The sequence below is a fragment of the Notamacropus eugenii genome, chromosome 1 (genome assembly GCF_028372415.1).
Source record: "Notamacropus eugenii isolate mMacEug1 chromosome 1, mMacEug1.pri_v2, whole genome shotgun sequence".
In the NCBI taxonomy this organism is placed as follows: domain Eukaryota; kingdom Metazoa; phylum Chordata; class Mammalia; order Diprotodontia; family Macropodidae; genus Notamacropus; species Notamacropus eugenii.
Genome location: NC_092872.1, coordinates 482,962,322 through 482,980,806, shown reverse-complemented (window position 1 = coordinate 482,980,806; position 18,485 = coordinate 482,962,322). Strand labels below are relative to the sequence as shown.

The 18,485-nt window shown below is 38.4% G+C and overlaps 1 protein-coding gene across 4 annotated transcripts in view; it reads right to left on the bottom strand.

Moving 5' to 3' along the window:
- The window catches only part of NUP214 (nucleoporin 214), a 101,109-nt gene extending 85,574 nt beyond the window's left edge, over positions 1–15,535 (bottom strand). For 2 of the 4 annotated variants that reach the window (XM_072632745.1, XM_072632746.1), the window contains exons 1-10: positions 15,357–15,535; positions 12,206–12,401; positions 11,370–11,518; positions 10,516–10,714; positions 9,827–9,897; positions 9,552–9,615; positions 8,947–9,050; positions 3,777–3,883; positions 2,677–2,743; positions 303–429 (exon numbers count right to left, since the gene is read on the bottom strand). In XM_072632745.1, coding sequence (XP_072488846.1) covers positions 303–429; positions 2,677–2,743; positions 3,777–3,883; positions 8,947–9,050; positions 9,552–9,615; positions 9,827–9,897; positions 10,516–10,714; positions 11,370–11,518; positions 12,206–12,401; positions 15,357–15,401 — 1,129 coding nt within the window. In that variant the 5' untranslated portion in view covers positions 15,402–15,535. Of the gene's footprint in view, positions 1–302; positions 430–2,676; positions 2,744–3,776; positions 3,884–8,946; positions 9,051–9,551; positions 9,616–9,826; positions 9,898–10,515; positions 10,715–11,369; positions 11,519–12,205; positions 12,402–14,667; positions 14,847–15,356 lie in introns of those variants that run through there. The other 2 variants (XM_072632743.1, XM_072632744.1) reach the window with 1 other exon arrangement.
- Between the last annotated feature and the right edge of the window lie 2,950 nt (positions 15,536–18,485).

Here is an 18,485-nt window from a genome sequence, read left to right as displayed (position 1 = left end):
AGCTATCTTGGCATAAACATCAAATTTAAGCTTCTAGAGTTTAACTGTATTTTACAGACAAATGATAAGTCATGTTATAATCTCCCATGTCAGTGTCAACAACAACTCCCATATAAGGGATTTTAGGGGACTGTGTGCCACCAAAATAAATGGGAATTATGCATAAGTTTAACCAGTAAAATGGAGAGACAGTGAAATGTAATTGTCTTTAACATGTATTTCTGGAGATACATTGCTTGAAAAGTCAAACAATCTTTCGAAAGAATTGCATTTCTGAGTTTAAGGGTGAGTGTCTCACTTACTGATGGGTATTTCTACTTGGCTGGTATAATCTATAGCAACACCCACAGGCAAGGAATCATCACTCTTATCGGTAACAGGCAGTTCTGCTCGGCTAGAGTCTTCCAGAAGCCAGGATTCCCAGTTAATCTGGAAAGGAAGAAAGAGCCATTTTAGTCCGTGTTTTGCCTTTTATCTCATTCATGTGGGAATAAGTAAAGAACCATTTCTCTTGGATTAATTTGTTATCTACAAATTCATTCTAACACTTAAATCCAATCTGGCATTAAAATGGTGGAAGCTCAGAGCAGCCTCAGAAATCTGAAGGCTGGGAAATTTACTTTCTCCTCCTTAAACTGTGATAATAGTCAAAATACATTACAATAAAATAGATTTACTTTCTCTTCCTTATAATAAATTAGGAAAACTCATTTTGTGGAGGCAGTATTAATATAGTGGAAAGAGCACCTACTAGCTGGGTCTCTTCACTGACTAAATACCAATAATTGCCTGTATGATCTTGTAAGTTATTTGGGCTCAGCCTCCTGCCACAATGAATAAATCTTTGACTGCAGGAGATAACATATGGAAAGTGTTTGGTGAATGTTAATGTGCTAAATAAATGTGAGCTACTGTTCCAACATCAAACAAACATGACCTGCTAGCCACTGTTTGATATCACATACATCATTCCCGAGCATGTTCCCACCCCCACCCCCACATACACAATGGAAGACACAATCAAGTGCTAACTACTGTCTTATGGTCAGAGGATCGCAGGCTTAAAGGACCTGAGGTCACCCAATTTCAACTCCTCATATACAGATACGTGGGAAGAAATGGCTTTAAGAAAGCTAATAGAAAAAAGTTACTGTGACTAGGAGTAAGGTCAGATTAGCTTTCAATTCCACCTCATATAAAGGCACAAGCTGCCTCACTGATGGTTTAGTCATCTAGTCCACTTTGCTGATCCATAACTGATCATTAGAGGGCAGGAGTGTTTGATTACCACTAAATCTGATACCTCGGATGTGTCTGCAGGCTACTTGGCCCTACAACAAATGGCCCATTTTATTTATAGCTCCAGTATGCCATGCAGGTGCTGCTATAGTCTAGACATGAAATAATGAAGCAATGTCAAACTTACATACTGTAATTGTTCTTTCAATTTTAACTTTCCTACTCCCCTAGAAATTTTACTTAGAAAACCACCAGAGATTATTTATACAAAATATAAGGTACCTGTATAAACAAATTAGTGGAGCAAGGAATAGTGTATTTATCAGATTTATGGAGAAGGGAAGAATTTTTGACTAAAGAAGAGAAAGAAAGCATTATGAAGTGCAAAATGAATAATTTTGATTACATCAAACTGAAAAGGTTTTGTGCAACCAAATACAATGCAGTCAAGATTAAGTGGGAAGCAGAAAACTGGGAAAGAATTTTTGCAACTAGTATCTGTGATAAAGGTCTCATTTCCAAAATATATAGAGAACTGAGTCAAATTTACAAGAATACAAGTTATTCCCAAATTGATAAATGGTCAAAGGATATGAACAGACAGGTTTCAGAGGAAGAAATTAAAGATATCTATAGTCATACGAAAAAATGCTCTAAATCACTATTGATTAGAGAGATGCAAATCAAAACAACTCTGGGATACCACATCACACCTATCAGATTGGCTAACATGACAGAAAAAGAAGATGACAAATGTGGGAAAAGATGTGGGAGAGTTGGAACACTAATTCATTGATGGTGGAGCTGTGAGCTGATCCAACTATTCTGGAGAGTAATTTGGAATTATGCCCAAAGGGTTACAAAAATGTGCATACTCTTTGACCTAGCAATACAGCTTCTAGGACCATATCCCCAAGAGATCATAAAAATGGGAAAGGGTCCCACATGCCCAAAAATATTTACAGCAGCACTCTTTGTGGTGGCCAAAAACTGGAAATCAAGGGGATGCCCATCAATTGGGGAATGGCTGAATAAATTATGGTATATAAATGTAGTGGAATACTATTGTGCTACAAGAAAAGATGAACAGGAAGACTTCAGAGGGGCCTAGAAAGACTTATATGATCTGATGTTGAGTGAAAGGAGCAGAACCAGGAGAATTTTGTACACAGTAACAACCACAGTGTGTAAGGACTTTTTCTGGTAGACTTAGAACTTCACTGCATTGCAAGGACTTAAAAAATTCCCAATGGACTCTTAAGGCAAACTGCCTTCCACATCCAGAGAAAAAACTATGGAATTCAACCGCAGATTGTAGCAGATCATTTTCTTTTGTATTACATTTTGGTTTGCTATATGATTTCTCCCATTCATTTTAATTAATTCTTCTATACAACATGACTATGGTGAAAATGTAAAAAAAAAAAAAAAAGGTACCTGATCATTTTGTCGGGCAAGAATGCTGACTTCTGTCGAGGCTGCAGAGGCTGCCAGCACTAAGTCCCTTCAAGAAACAAATCCAGATCACCATTATGTCACAGGCAGAGGCTAAAACCTGATTTGAACTAGTAATATTATAAAGGAACACATCATTATGTCAATACAGAAAAGTTAATTTCTCTACTGAATAGTTAAGGAGAAAGTGATGTGGCCTATACAGTTGCAGAACAGAAAGCGCTTTACAGCCAATATTTCACTTTTTGGATCAAGAATATAGCAAAAAAAAAAAAAATTAACTAACAGCAGCATGTCTTATCAAGAGAAAGATGCATCAGTAATAACAGTGATAGCAATTTATATAAACAAGTACAGAAACAAGAGCATAGAAGAGTACTGAGTTTGGATTCAGGAAATATTGGGGTACAAGGCCTGGTTCTCACATACAAATTGTGTGACTCCAAGCTAGAGATTTTATGTCTCTAAGCCTCAGCTTTCTCATCTGTACAAAATGGGAATGATAATCTTTGTCCTACTTATCTCAAAAGACTGATATAAGAAAAGTGCTTAAAGTGGCACAGAAAATTAACTCCTGCTGCTGCTTGGCAAAGAGCAAAAAATCATTAAATATGTATTCCCTATTCATTATATAAGTGGAAGGAGGTAACAAGCATTTATTAAGTGCCAATTATGTGCCAGGCACTGTGCTAAATAAGCGCTTTAGAAACATTATCTCATTTAATTATCTCATTCTGCTATATAAGCACAAGTACTGCTTAGTGAAATTTTCAGCTCCAGTTCTATTTGCTCTCAGGTGGAGAATTTAGAAATGTTCCTCAAATGCCAATTTCCTATAAGCAACCACTGGAACTAAGTTAAAAAAATTTTTTTAATTGTGTATTTATATTTCTTGTGGATCACAGGAGGTTGAAGTAGGAACTATCATAGCTTTCTTTCTAGCCACAGTAGATGCTCTCACAGTATTCAGACTCTCTTTTTCCCACTTGTACAAAGATTACTAGAGAGAAACCTAAGAATATGATTTCTGATCTCTGACCTGGAGGAAGAGAAGGAACCTCTTTCTTGGATTCTAGACTCACCATTCCTCAATGTAATTGAGATAGTAATGATGCTGTCTCTCAGTGCAGCTGCCATAGCAAGGCTCCATGAAATTCACAAATATCTCTGGGTGCTTATCTTCTTTTTTCTATAAACATGGAAGAGGAAAAAAATGAATAACTGGCATACTCCTTTCCTCCAAAATGACACTGTTCAGTGGCCCCAAGAATAAGTTGCCAATTAACACAAATTAGTGCATTTAAATTTTAAGAAATCACAAAATGTTCAGGCTGGTTCAGGAGTTGATCTAAGAGTTCTTAACTTTTTTTTTTATCATGGATTCTTTGGAAAGTTTGGTGTAACCAAGAGAACTGTTCTCAGAATTTTTTAAATAAAAAAAAAATTTAAGTTTATAAAGGAAGCCAATTACATAGAAACACAGTCATCAAAATATTTTTTTAAAATAAGTTTTGAGGGGGTAGCTAAGTGAACAGAGTACCAGGCAGGAGGACCTCAGTTCAAATCCTGCCTCAGACACATAATAGCTATGTAACCTTGGGCAAGTCACTTAACCTCAAATGCCATAACCCCTAAAAAAAAAAGTTTATGGACCCAAGGTTAAGAACCCTTGATCTAGAATATTTTAAAAAGAAGAAACGAAAGATGCCAAAGGCCCCCAGACTATATGGAAGCTTGTTGGCTACAGACTATGAATACTTTCTTCGAGATTCTAGAAAAATAGACATGGCAAAAACTGGAGAATGTCACAAAAATGACAAGTGATTTTACTCTAATGGAAAGCAAATCATTGTTTACTTATGCAGGAGTCATTTCCAAATCAAATGCCTGTATGCAGTCAGAGCACTGACTTATGAGAACAAAGATCAAAATCATTGCCAAAAAAGAATAAAGGGACATTTGGATTGCAAATGAGTTAACTCCAGCCTGGCTATTTTTAACAAGTTGTTGACATCAAAAAGAGGTTAAATGGATAAAAGGATAGACTTTGACATAGGTATCACCATTTCCTAAGGAAGTTAGCCAATGTAAATTAATGCTCACAATAAGGAGACTAAAAGAAGCTAGAAACAAGCTGAGCCAGCAAACACTTGATCTTCTTGCCAAGTGGAAAGATATAGCAGCCAACTGCAAAAGCAGTTTAAAATGTATATTCAGTTGTAAAATCTTACTGAAAAGATTATGAGGAGTATCATTCACAATATGGTAAGAAGCAGTTCAGGTAAAAACAAATTTACAGAAAACCTAACAAAAGAGCCAATTAAGCCAGATGATTCTGAAAGCAATTAAAGATGAAACTAGAGCACAGCAGAGCAAATATGAAAAACACCTATAATTACTACAATCAACTCTCTTCTCCATCAATGATGGTGGGACTCTAACATCACAGCTCCCAACATCCTGCATAAGGAAACAGAAGTGGCAATAAAGAAAACAAATGGGAAGAAAAGATGGATTAGATTAAGTACACCCAGGGGAAGGTCATATGAGAGATGACACAATTTTGATAGCACTAAGTAATTTGATTCTCAAGATATCAAAAAGAAGGGAAAATGCCAAGCACTTAGAACAAACCAGATCCCAACCATTGTGGAAAATGGAGTTATACAAGACAAGATGAAAGGTTCCATGTATACGTATATATTCAAAGCAGTATTTTTTGAGGCAGTAAAGAAATGGAAATAAAGTGGGTAAGAATAGCTCAATGAAATGTATATGTAAATGTAACAACATTACTGTATAGTTAGAGATGACAAATATAAGAAATTCAAAAAAACATAAGAAGACTCACAAACTAGCACAGGCTAAAGTATTCAGAATGAGAAAAACATACACAGTAAATACATTAACATAAATGAAAGGACCATGGAAAGGAAGAACTCTAAGTAACTATAATGACCAATCTTGGTCCCAGAGGACAGAAAAGAAAGTATACCTTCCTCCCTTTTGGCAAAGAGGTGGGGAACCACCTACCATCAGAGGGGGTCAACTCTACTGGTTCTTTTTGCCTATTTTTTCCTTCATTGTAAGGAAGAGTTTCTTACTTACGTGGGACATGCAAAGGACATATATTTGGAAATGACTGCGATATAAAAACAAAGGATGTCAGTAAAACTTATTTTTTAAAATCACAGTGTTTAGTTTCATCCCTACCTCTAAACAGAGGGCTCTCAAGACCCATATGCCTATTTTCCCATCCCTATAAAATTTTGATAAGAATACTTTACACATGTACTGAGAGTATCTTTGATAAAGGTATAAGAAAGAAACAGGAAAGTTTTCAGAAAGACATTGTAGAGAAGACCACATCTTTACAGTCATACAAATGACTGAAAAGTACAGAAAATAAAAAGTAGTACTGCATTCATTATTAAACTATAAAAATAACTGCCTTTATAGTTCTACTCCAAGATATCTTCCCATCTTTAAGTTAAAAATAGAATTACTTGAAAAATGTGAATAACAAGAGATAATTTTATTTTTGTTTGATCTTCTAAGTATTAACACCAAGTATGGAAAAAAATGGGAAGAATGGTCACCAGAGGTGTTTGTTACTGTCATAAGGATATATCTAATTGGAGAGAGGCACAGTACTGTTAATAGATAGAGCATTAGACTTAAAGTTAAGAAGGCCTGAGTTTCAATCCTAACTTAAGACACACTGGCTATGGGTCCCTGAACAACTCACTTAAACCTCATCTATAAAATAAGGGGGGGTCAGACTTCTAAGGTCCTTATTAGCTTTCAATCTATTATCCTATGGATAGTATGAATAGTAAGGGAAACTAGGGGGTGCAGTGGGCTTGAAATCAGGAAGATTCATCTTCCTGAGTTGAAATCTAGTCTCAGACACTTAATAGCTGAGGGGCCCTGGGTAAGTCACTTAACCCTGTTTGCCTCAGTTTCCTCATCTATAAAATGAGCTAGAAAAGGAAAGGGCAAATCCCTCCAGTATCTTTACCAAGAAAACCCCAAAATGGGGTTGTGAAGAATCAGATACGACTAAAAAATGACTGAACAAAAAAAAATTAAGATCTTTCAGGTGCTCCTGCTTTGTGGTAGTGATATCAAGACATGGAACACTGAAGATGCTCCTTAAAAAGAACTATCATCATTCAAAAACTATCAGTTTAACTACCCAAAGCAGAAAAAACAAGGTGTTTTAAAGAAAGACTATTGTCCAGATGGGGATATGTAGTGGCATGGGCAACCTGTAGAGTACATGTCTTGGACAGACACTATGAATGAATAATTAACTGAACATAAGGAGGAAAGAAGGCTGAACTGCTTTTGGGAAAAATCATGTAGTCTTTTTAATAATTCCAAGCTTCTACCTGAAATAAAGATCCATCTTGATAACATCAAGATTCTTCCAGTGATGCTATATGGAAATACCAAAGTCTCAAAGAATTAAAGTCAATGAAAGGGTATGGTAAGCAAGAGTATGCTACATGAGAGAAGCAACACAAAAGATATCCTTGGAGAGAAGTACGTCTGGAAAAGGAGGTGGGCCAGAAATATGAGAGTTAGGGATAATCGAAGAACAACATAGGTACACGGCCTGCGTACTCCATTAGTATCCAAGGAGAGTTCAAAGATCTGTGTAATTGAAAATGAATAATCTCCTCTATTTTATTAAAGTTTAATCAATTACTATGTATTAATGGTCAAGTTGCTATATATTAATTACTGTCCTTTAGTATGTGAACTTGAGCTCTCTCTAAACTCCTTAAGCTTATAGCTGTCAGCTCTTTAGTTGGCCACCCATTGCCCTCCACAGGAGTCTCCAGGCATAAAATTCTAATCTATCAGAAATCAGTAACATGTATACCACAAGCTCTTTGTTCTCTCTCAGGTATTAGCAATCACTGGAATTTCCATAGGATCAGTAAAAAAACTTTGGCACTGACCTATCAGAAGTGAGATACAGCTCTGTAACACCAGATTGATGTCACCTTCTATTTTGGGGTTCCTCTGTATGACTATAAAAGAGCTATCTTGACTTTCAGCTGTGTCTTTGGTTACTGAGGAGCCTTGGACTCCATTTATTGGTATCTCCTAGCCCTGATAATAAAGTGATTGTACTGGGAATTTTGTTGCCTCAGTTTACCATTATTTCAATCGCAACAGATCTAAAGAGATCATATTTGTAAAGTGCCTAGCATGGTGCCTGGCACACAGCAGGCCCTGTATAAATGCTTATCTCCTCCCCCCCCCACACACCAAAAAAAGGCCTCTGCCCCCAGTATTTGGGTAACCCCCAAAGATTTACAGTGTGTGTGTTTGTCCTTCGTTGCCGAAGAACACCATGCCATCAGAGAAATGATGACATGACTTGAACTTGACTTTGTTTTGAGTGAGGGAGGGCTGTGCAGGTCACCAGCCTCACTTCTCCTCCAGAGCCATCTGAATCCAGTGACCAGATATTCATCAGGATAACTGGAGATGACCCAGGATGAGGCAACTGGGGTTAAGTGACTTGCCCAAGGTCTGTGTCAAGTGTCTGAGGTGAGATTTGAACTCAGGTCCTCCTGACTCCTGCACTAGTGCTCTACCCACTGCACCGCAAGACACAGACAAGAACAGAACACAATGAGAAGACCTGGGTGACAGTCTTCATCTATACCACTTAAGGGAATGCCAATATCAGCAACTTCACAGATCAACAAGCATCTAGATCCCTAGGAATAAACAACACTTAGTGCTCTTCATTTATTCTCAAATAATTACTGAGCCTCAAGCATACTCAGTTTCTAGTAGATTAGCTCAAGCGAAAAATAAAAGGCAAATACTCAGAACTTTAGTTAGGTTCTTTTTTAAATTAATACAGAAATTTTAATTCACAATCAAATTAATCCAAACAGTTTTAAATAGGGCAATATGAATAAAACACTAACCACAGTGAGCTACGTAAGCTTATTCCTTGGACTCACGATTCAAACTCTGAGGTGAATTTTCAACATTATTTTACTTAATGCTTAATGAACTGATTTCTTAAAAATTATATTGGGGAAGGGTACAAAACACATATGACTGGTGCCTGGGTACTCCTTTATTTAGAATTCAAAGTAAAAGAGCATAAAACATTCCAAAGAAAAAGAAAAGCTATTCCAACAAAAATAGTTTGTTAAAAGGACACCTAAAGCAATGCTATTAAGTTCACAAGCAGGGCATATAAATCAGTATACATACAGGCAGTACAGTCATCACCACATCTGGGGAGGTTTCCAAGGTTCCATCTGCTGCTGCGTACACTATTGAGAAGACATATGTACCAATCCACAGCACGTCGAGAACTGAAAAGAGATATGAATGAATGAATTCATCATTAAAAATAACAGATGAAGCAATAACTTTCATGGTTGATGCTGACCACTAGATACTACAAAATTAACATCTAAATATATGAAATCAAGAAACTTAACTTAAGAACTGAAAAGATTCCATTGAGTGTATACAACTAACAGAAGCTGACAAGTTCAATTCAGGTCAAAATAGTTATTAATTTATCTGGGGACTTATAAAAATGGACATTTCTAAGAAAAACTGACATTCACATAAAGACAAATAATCTCCTTGAGCAATTCATCAAAAACTGCTTTCCTAGGTTGAATTGAAATAACATGAACATAAAAGAATCTAAAAATTTACTCAACAATTCTGTAGATGATAAAATACAGCATATAGTTCTGAGAATTTTGTGATAAAATCTGGTTAATGTGAATATACTTTAAAAACACACAACTCATCAGGGATCATTTTTTTAAGACGTCAGTTTTAAACATAAAGTACCTTACCTCTTACAGGATGATCTGCTTCATAAAATGGAGGGCAAGGAATTACTTTTTTCTCCTGCAATGTCTGCAAGACAAAAGGCTTTTTTTCAAATAATCAACACTACCCAGGCCAAGTTTCAACTGGTTCTCCCCAGAAGCAAAGCAATTTATGCCAAACACAGAAGTCTCATATTGATTTTACCCATCCTCAGGGGTCAAGAGAGCAAAGATAACAGTGAGTGACAAATAAATTTCACACACACAAGAATTACTGTGAGAAGGCAGACTAAACTTACAGGGAGATACTGGATCACAGTTCCATTATGCTTTCCTACTGCAAGCTGCTTCCCTTTAGGGCTCCAACACACTGAGGAAAGAAGAAAATTTTACTAAGCATTTTCAAAAACAGGGTTAACAACTAAGAATGATCACAAGATAATTTGCATAATCACCACTTTTTGTTGCTTTAATAGCCAATTCAAAGAGGAAGGCTGCTTGTTTTGGAATTTATTAAATGTGGTTAAAGACACTGAGAATATGTGTAGGATCCAACCAAACTATATTGTCTTAGCTCCAATCATTTGAGGGCTAAGAGAGCTTTTTAAGCGAGACCTGCCCAGAGGGATTAAGACTTTCCACCTTAGTTAAGCAGGCCTACAAGTATCAGAAAATTGTTCAATTTCTCACTATCATTTCTAATACTCTTTTCCGCAGAAGAAGCAAAAGAATGTACCAGAGTGCATTCATTTAAGAAGAAGGGATATTAAGTTATTATCAAATCCCAACAGGGGGCCAGCAAGCAGTATAAAAGTGTTTCTTCCCTCAGAAAAAACTAAGTACTCAGTCTAAATTATTTATGCTCTCCTGCTTCCAAGAATACTATCCCCCTTTTCAGATATTAATGTCACATGTTACTTCTAGAAATTAATTTTTAAAAAGAATCACATAAATATACATAATAGGGTCAAAGCTTTTAATTACCTACCAGATGTTACTGCCACAGATGGTGGAAGGCTTGCAGATACTTTCACTACGTCTGTGACTTGCAGAACTGCGATACTACCATCAGCCAGACAAACTGCTGCCATGGTGGGGATGGTAGGGTTCCACTTCATATCAACGACCACGCCACCAGCATCTTTCATCAGTTTATGATAAGCAAATGGGCGTTTCTGCTGTTTAGCCTTTAAAACATGCACAGAAGCACCACATCTTTCAGACAAAACCAATCTATGCTAGCTCCTCCCAATTATAGACTGTCCTCCTTATAGAATTAAAAAGCTTTAGGATCAGAAGGCTTCTTAGTGATCCTATTGTCTTATTTGTTCATTTTATAGATAGAAAAACTAAGGCCCAGATGGGGGAAATAACTTCTGCTTATTATGGCAAATCTTAAGGCAAGGTGCTGAAACTGTTATCCTTTTTAGCTCAACATATTCAAAATAACGTACAACACCAAAAACAAGCTAAAAATACCTGGTGAGCAGCAGGTGACTAAAATGTTTGTCAAAGAGCATACGGACTGATGAGACAATAAGGATAGACAAAGATGCATGCATCAGACTGAAGTTATCAACTGTGTAACCTTTCACAAGCCACCTTTTTAGGGTCTCATAGTCCTTATGTGTAAAACAAAGATGCCACCATCTCAAGAGAAGTTACTGTAGTAGATCATCTCTTCTAGCTCTCAGTTCTAAGATTCTAGGATTCAGTAATGGATAAATACTATTGTTCTGTAAGCAAGACTGCAGGCAGATGCTTCGGAGGTAAGTGTTCAACACCAGAAACTACACTTTCATGCTGAATAAAGATTCCAAGATCACCTAACAAGTTCCTTACCTCATTTGAAAATGTACGAACATCAAAAAAGGCAATGAGGCCAAATTCACTGGATGTCATACAAACAGAAAGTGTCAGATTATCACAGCTCAAAGCCAAGTGGTACACTGGGAATTTCATAGGGATAAAGACGTTTGGAACTTTCTCAACTATTAAAAAAAAGACAAGAAACAAAAGTCACCATGTTATAAGCATGCAGACAAAAACTTTCATCTAGTGATATGTTAAGTAAAGTGTCTATATGAAAGATTCCCAGACATACACCCTTAATATTAAGATCCAATTAAACATCTTTAAGTTTTGGTTCTTCTGTAACCCGTCGGGGCATCCCATTATAAAAGGAACAACCCCCTCAAGGGAGTTTTAGAAAGCAGTGCTGCATATGGCTCCAGCGACACAATAATTCTATCATTAGTACATAATTTGCCCATCTTCTCCTTAACAAGAGTACTGTTAAGCCAACTAAAATGTGATACAATAAACTCCTTCCACAATTAGGTCATAAGCCCAACAAAAAATAAAATAAGGTAGACTTTTCCCTACTTTGAGCTTGAAGGGATGACCAGATACCTCAAAAGGAAGACCCACATGGATTATCTCCAACACCTCAGGAATAGCTTTGGTACTTACCTGGGAACCTTTGGTCAACTTAGTAACACTCTTAAAATCACGACTTCAGTGACCATGTCAGAGATTTTCTTTGAGAAAAAGACTACTTCACTAGTATTTCACTACATTCCTCTCTTTTCTATCTTACATAGATCAATAACTTGCAAAAAGCTCTTCACACACACAGTAGGAGTTTAATAATAAAAGTTTGCTGGACTGTAACTAACCAATTCTATTGGGATCCTCCCCAGGCCGATTCTGAATAAGAAGATTTTTGGTAGGAAAAACCCGAAACCCAGTGGCTCCGGCAGCGAACACTAGACCATACTTATTAGACACAGTAAGCATACTGCAGCGATCTTTGGACAGCTCTTCAGGGGCTTCAAAGACTCGAACCTTCTTCAGCGCTCTAAACTGAAAATCCTGTCATAAAGAATAAAAACAGAGAGTAACTCAGTAGTTTAAATGATGATAAGAGGTATTGCTTACCTGGGTCAAAGAGAGTTACAAAGAAAATCTTGACTTAATACTCCCATTCCTTCCTTGACTCCTTCCCTGACAAATTCAGCTCACCCTAGTTTTCTCTTACTCACTCACTGTTATATACTTACATATAAAGTCTTACTCTCTAATTATACATAAGTATATATTCTACCTCTCCACTGAGAGCAATGTAAATTCCTTCTGAATAAGGACAGTCCCTTCCATTTCTCTCCCCATGGTATAGTGGAATGAATTGAAGACTTGACATAAAGAAAACTGAATGATTCCAGCTCTGACACTTAGTAGCTATGAAACTATTAGAAAGTTACTTTTCCTCTGAGCCTTAGTTTCTTCATTTTCAATAAAACTTGTGCTCCCTTATGGAGATGTTGTGAAGAAAATACTTTGTGACCCCAAAAGATTATAGAAATGTGACTTATTACTATAGTCCCACAAGACACAAAATCTATGTACATAACAAGTACTCAAAAATTACTGACCAACAAGAAAAAGATTACTTAATTCTATGTGACATTTCAAGAAATTTTCACAATGAAATTTCAGCACATCAAAATATCTTTTGCCCCATCTCTGTCTACCTTGAATTCTACTTATATATGTACATGTAAACTTCTTGCAGGCCAAGCCTATGTCATTCTGCATCTCCGTATTCTCAACATCTAGCTAAGGATCTTGAACAGAAAAGGTACTTCTGTGAGTGGTTTTATACAAGGGGAGAATGTTTTCTGCTTTGCAGACAGTGGAAGATGAACTTAATTAGAATCAGGAGGACATAGATTTAAAACCCCATCACTGACACTTAAAAGATATGTGACCACAGGCAAGTCACTTTCTGACTCAGTTTCTAAATCTGTCAAATGGGGATCATAATACCTATATGATCATACTTAAAGAACTGTAGCCTCTGAAATAGCATTTACAAACTCAAAAAGGATTATGAGAGTTCTCATGGGCATTTTCACTGGTCCAGTGTACTACTGTGATCCCTTCCAAAAAAGCCCAGACCCACAACAAAGTTTTCTGTAAGTACAATCTGGATTATTTTTGGGCCTCTAAGATCACAGTCACCCAACATCTGGATGACAGATGAACCAATGATGTAAACAGGCTCCTTAAGTAAATCTGTACGTTAGCCTTAAGGATCACTATCCATAGTATTCTTGAGTTGAGAGAGGGACCTTAGAGACTATCTAGTGTTTTTTACAGATGGGAAAACTGAGTCTCTAAGGGGGAAGTGACCCAAGGTTGTACAATGAGTCAAACATCTAGAAGTCAGTCAACTAATATTCATTAAGAGACTACTATGTGCTAGGCACTCTACTAAGCACTGGAGATACAAAGAGAAGCAAAAGATATTCTCAGCCCTCAAGAAGCATGCAACCTAATGGAAGCAGAATCCAGATCTCTTCACTCTCAATTCAGCATATTTCTCAACCCAACGTTGACCCAACTTTGTCCAAGAGATCAGAGTCAATATTGCTTCAATGGCTAAATCCATCAAGGACTACTGAGCCAGAAACCACAGAATGCAAAAGACCTTAGCAACAACCTAGTGCTATCCCCTAATTTTAAACATAATGAAAATAAAGCCCAGACAGAGGAAGGGAGTGTCCCAGAATCACACTATGATTTAGTAGTAAATCAATGAATTAGAACTCATGGTTTCTGATACCTAGTGTAGAAATACTTCCCATCACAACAATTCATACCAAATTAGTAGCAAATCAGTGACTAGGACTTTGGTTTTGTAATACTCAGTATGGTACACTTCCCTTCACAACAACCTGTCAATCTAACTGTCCCTGCAACATTCCCTTCAGATATATGTAGCCTAAGAGACAAATTCCAGGAACTACAGAATATCAGTACTGGAAAAAACTTCCAAAACAACTTAATCCAGTTTCCTCCATTTTACAGATGAAGAAACTGAGGCATCGAGAAGAGTAAGACTAGTCCATTATTCTTATTCACATAAGACAACTTGAGATTTGGAGCCCTTCCACAACAGCATCTAAGATAGATAGTGATGGTTTGTTCAACCAGGTTCATCTGAAGAAGACGGTGCCCTCCAGAGCCATTTCTGTGTTTTCCCAGGATGCTGGAATTCTTCCACAAATCATTTCCACCTTGTGTCCCTTTCTCTCCAAACATATGTAAAATGGGGCCAAAGAATAATTTCACTTACTTCCCTTTGATTTTCTACATATTTGGGAAGAGGAGGTTGTCTGGATTTATGCCCCGAATATATGCTAATCATCTTCTTGGCTTTCGGAAATCTAAGACGTCGCATTTTGAAGATCCTTTATATCTTTCTCATCTAGCTTTCTGTTCTGGGGAAACAGCTACGTAAGAAAGATGCAGATGCTGAGTTTTTCCCTGTGAGGTGGGAAAGCACTGGGCTGTAGACGTTGCAATGATCCATAAAAAAGGGCAGTGACCGGACCTGGAGTCAGAAAATGTAGGGCGCTACCACTTATGACGGTAAGCAAATGATTTAACTTGTGGGCCTCGGTTTCCTCATCTGTAAAGTGGGTGTGGGGTGCGGGCCGGACAAGATAATCTGTGCCGCGGGTCCCTTCTAGCTCTAAATCTACGGTCCCTTCAAGACGAGATGCAGGGGTAGGGAAAGGTATCGAACCTACGGGGAAACATCCTAGACTCTAACTGAAACCCAAATCTCTGGGTTCCCATTCTCTCGTGCCCAGTAAGCTCTAAACTACAGCACCCAGCGCCTCGAGAAATTCGAGACGGGAGGCTCTCTCTCCAAGGCAACGCTGGGCCTCAGTGACGTCCGGCCAGGCCTGGCGCGGCGTGGCCTGTCCCGGTGGTACCGGTCCTCCTGCCCCTCCCGGCCCAGGTCTCATTGAACCTGACCTTCATCTCCCGTTCGGGGATCAGCGCATCCATCTCGTCTCCCATGGCACAGACTCCCTACAAGCGGGAGCCCGAGGAGCCGCCGCCCCCGGAGAGCCGGAGCTACAGCGAGGAAAAATTCCCTCGCTGAGCTCAGCGACAGGCTCCGACGGCTGCCATTTCCGGCGCATCAAAACTACGTCACACCCGTGAGAAACAGTCTTCTAGGAGGGTGGGAAAGGGGTCGATCCAACTCGAGCCTGTCGTGAGCTGCTGCTTTCCATTGGCCCGTCTGGCGCGAGCGCGCTGTGAACTGCAGCCTCCCATTGGTCAGTCAGGCTCGCGCTTACTGTCAGCCGCCTCTTTCCATTGGTTTACCCTAGGAAGGGGGTGTGGCCTGAAGTCCATCAGTCGTGATTCGCTGTTGCCTAGCCTTTCTTCCTAACATGCAGTCATCTTCCAGTCTAGGATCTTAGGGAGTTTCTGGACCGCGGAAGTTAATTTCCAAAATTTTAACTTTTAATTTGACTGATGTGACTTCCCATGTATAATCGCTATCATATTGCTCGCCTTCTCAATGGGTGGGGGATGTCGGGAGGAAGGGAGAGAATTTCGAACTCAAATTTTTTTTAAAACGAATGTTAAAAATAGTTTACATGTAATTGGGAAACATTTAACAAAGTAAATCATTTATTTTTAAAAAATTCTTCACGGATGGGGAAATGTCTGTGTGTAGCATATAGCTCAGCGTAGCGGGGCTCTGTTTCACGTCCTTCCCGCCGCGTGGTCCGCAATGAATGGCATTCATTCATTCATTCATTCAACACCCCTGCGCGCGGGCTTGTCGCCGCACCCTCTGCCAGGTTTGTATCCTGGATTTTAGAGAAAGAAGTAAAATCCCTGCCTGCCTTCCAGCCTCTCCACCAGGACGCGGAGAACTGCCGGGAGGAAGACCGCGAAGAGTTTTTAAGACCAATAAGAAAAGGGAAAGTTTGGGGAATTCGGTCTAATTCAGACCGGGTCTTCTTGTGCAGAACTGAGGTGTGGGGGAATGGAATACCATGTTTTAAATAAGCTTCTCTGAGTTTAGGTCTAACAGCTGAAGATGACACAGAGGCAAATTAGGACAAATCAAACTTAAGGCTCAAGAGCTACAAAGCGTCCAGTTGTCGATGGCTTCAGTGAAGGCGCTATGAAGGAAGTGGAATCTGAACTGGACTTTAAAGACTTGGAATTGGAGATAACACCTGACGTTTCTATAGAGTTCAAATTTGCAAAATCCTTTATCTACACTATCAAAAAGTATAGGTCGTGTTCAGATACTTGTTGTTCTTCTCGTCATTTTTTCAGTTGTGTCCTAATTCTTTGTTACCCAATTTGAGGGTTTTCTTGACAAAGCTACTAGAGGTTTGCCATTTCCTTCACTAGCCCATTTTACGAATGAGGAAACTAAGGCAAACAGGGTTAAATGACTTGCCCAAGGTCACAAAGTTAACAAGTGTTTGAGTCTAGACTTGAATTCAGAAAAATAAGTCTTTTGGACTTGGCACTCTACCTACTTTACCAACTAGTTGCCTCATTTAGAGGTCATGTATTCTAACTTCTTGGTTTTCCAGAGGAATATACTCAGCTTGAAAAAGGTTGTCATTCCCAATATCACATGAGAACCCAGGTCTTTTAAATCCAGCACTTTTTCTACTGCACCAAATATATTGGGGCAAGTAGTCTCTTCTGACTGGACAGTAGAGTAGGTAAAAGAACTAAGGTATAAGTAGATATAAGAACTAAGACTGGAAAGATGCTGTTGCTAGCTTGTGGATGACATTGAATGTAAAGCTGAGTTTGAATTTAGGAACTAGCAACCTTTGCAAGGTTTTGAACAGTGGTGTGATATGAGCGTATCTTTGGATACGGAGGGTGTCTGGCAGTAAGGGATGGATTGGATATGGAAGAGGGATTAGGGAAGATTTGATTTGAGGTTTCCACAGAAGTGGGCAGGAAGAAAAGGGGAAAGGAAGCTCATCTAGGTAGGCAAAGGGTGTACAAAGTATAAAGTACAAGCAAGGTTGAAGGATAATGAATTGGCTAGTTTTGTCTTTGTGCAGATTGGAGTTACAGTAAACATGATGACATCTAGACTGTGGAGAACTTTGAATATCAGACAATTGTCTGGTAACTATATGACTATGGTCAAGTTAATTCATTTTCTTCGGCTTCGGTTTTCCCCCTGAGAAATGAAAGAGTTGGATTATTTAATCAAGAATTCTTAACCTATGATCTGTGGATACCCAAGGGATCAATGGATAGATGGGGAGAGGGGTATGGATTGTGAAGTTAAATGGGGAAAAAATACATATTTCCATTAACCTTTGGCTTCCTTTATGTAATACTTTATATTTTATTTTAGCACTTAAAAGTATTAATCTGAGAAAGGGTACATAGATTTCACCAGATTGCCAAAGGGATCTATGACACAAAAAAGGGTAAGAACTCCTGGACTAAATGCTTTTTAGCGGCCCCTCTAGTTCTAAAATTCTGTGACTACAATTTATTCTGTGGCAGTAAAAAAAATCCTTAAAGATTTTTGAGGAGAATGGCATCACCAAAGGAATATATTAGGAAGATTCATCTTAATATATTATGTAAAATTGGGGGGGGGTTGGAAACTAGAGGGGCACTATGGAGGGTATACAGTCTTGAAAAAGACAAACCTACTAGTCAGGAGACTATTACAATATTAAGAGCATGGTATCATTTGAGAGACCTTGGAAGGGTTTCCTGCATTCAGATATCCTGGAATCCCAAAATGTCATATTTACATGGAACCTCAAAGTACATTAGAGCATACCAGAACAAGAATTCCCTTTAGAGTGGTCCCCACTCAAAGATGTCCAGGGATGGATGCCTTTCAAGGCAGACCATTGCACTTTTGGATAGCTCTGTTAGAAAGTTTTTCCTTGTGGAACATAAGATCTAGTTCACTCCGACTTTCACTTGCTCCTGGTTTTGTCCTTGAGGCAGCCTGTCTCTTCTACCTTACACCCTCAATCAATCAATATTTATTAAACTTCTACTATGTGCCAGGCACTCTGCTAAGCACTGAGGACACAAGAAATAAAAGACAGTCCCTGCCCACAAGGAGCTTACCTT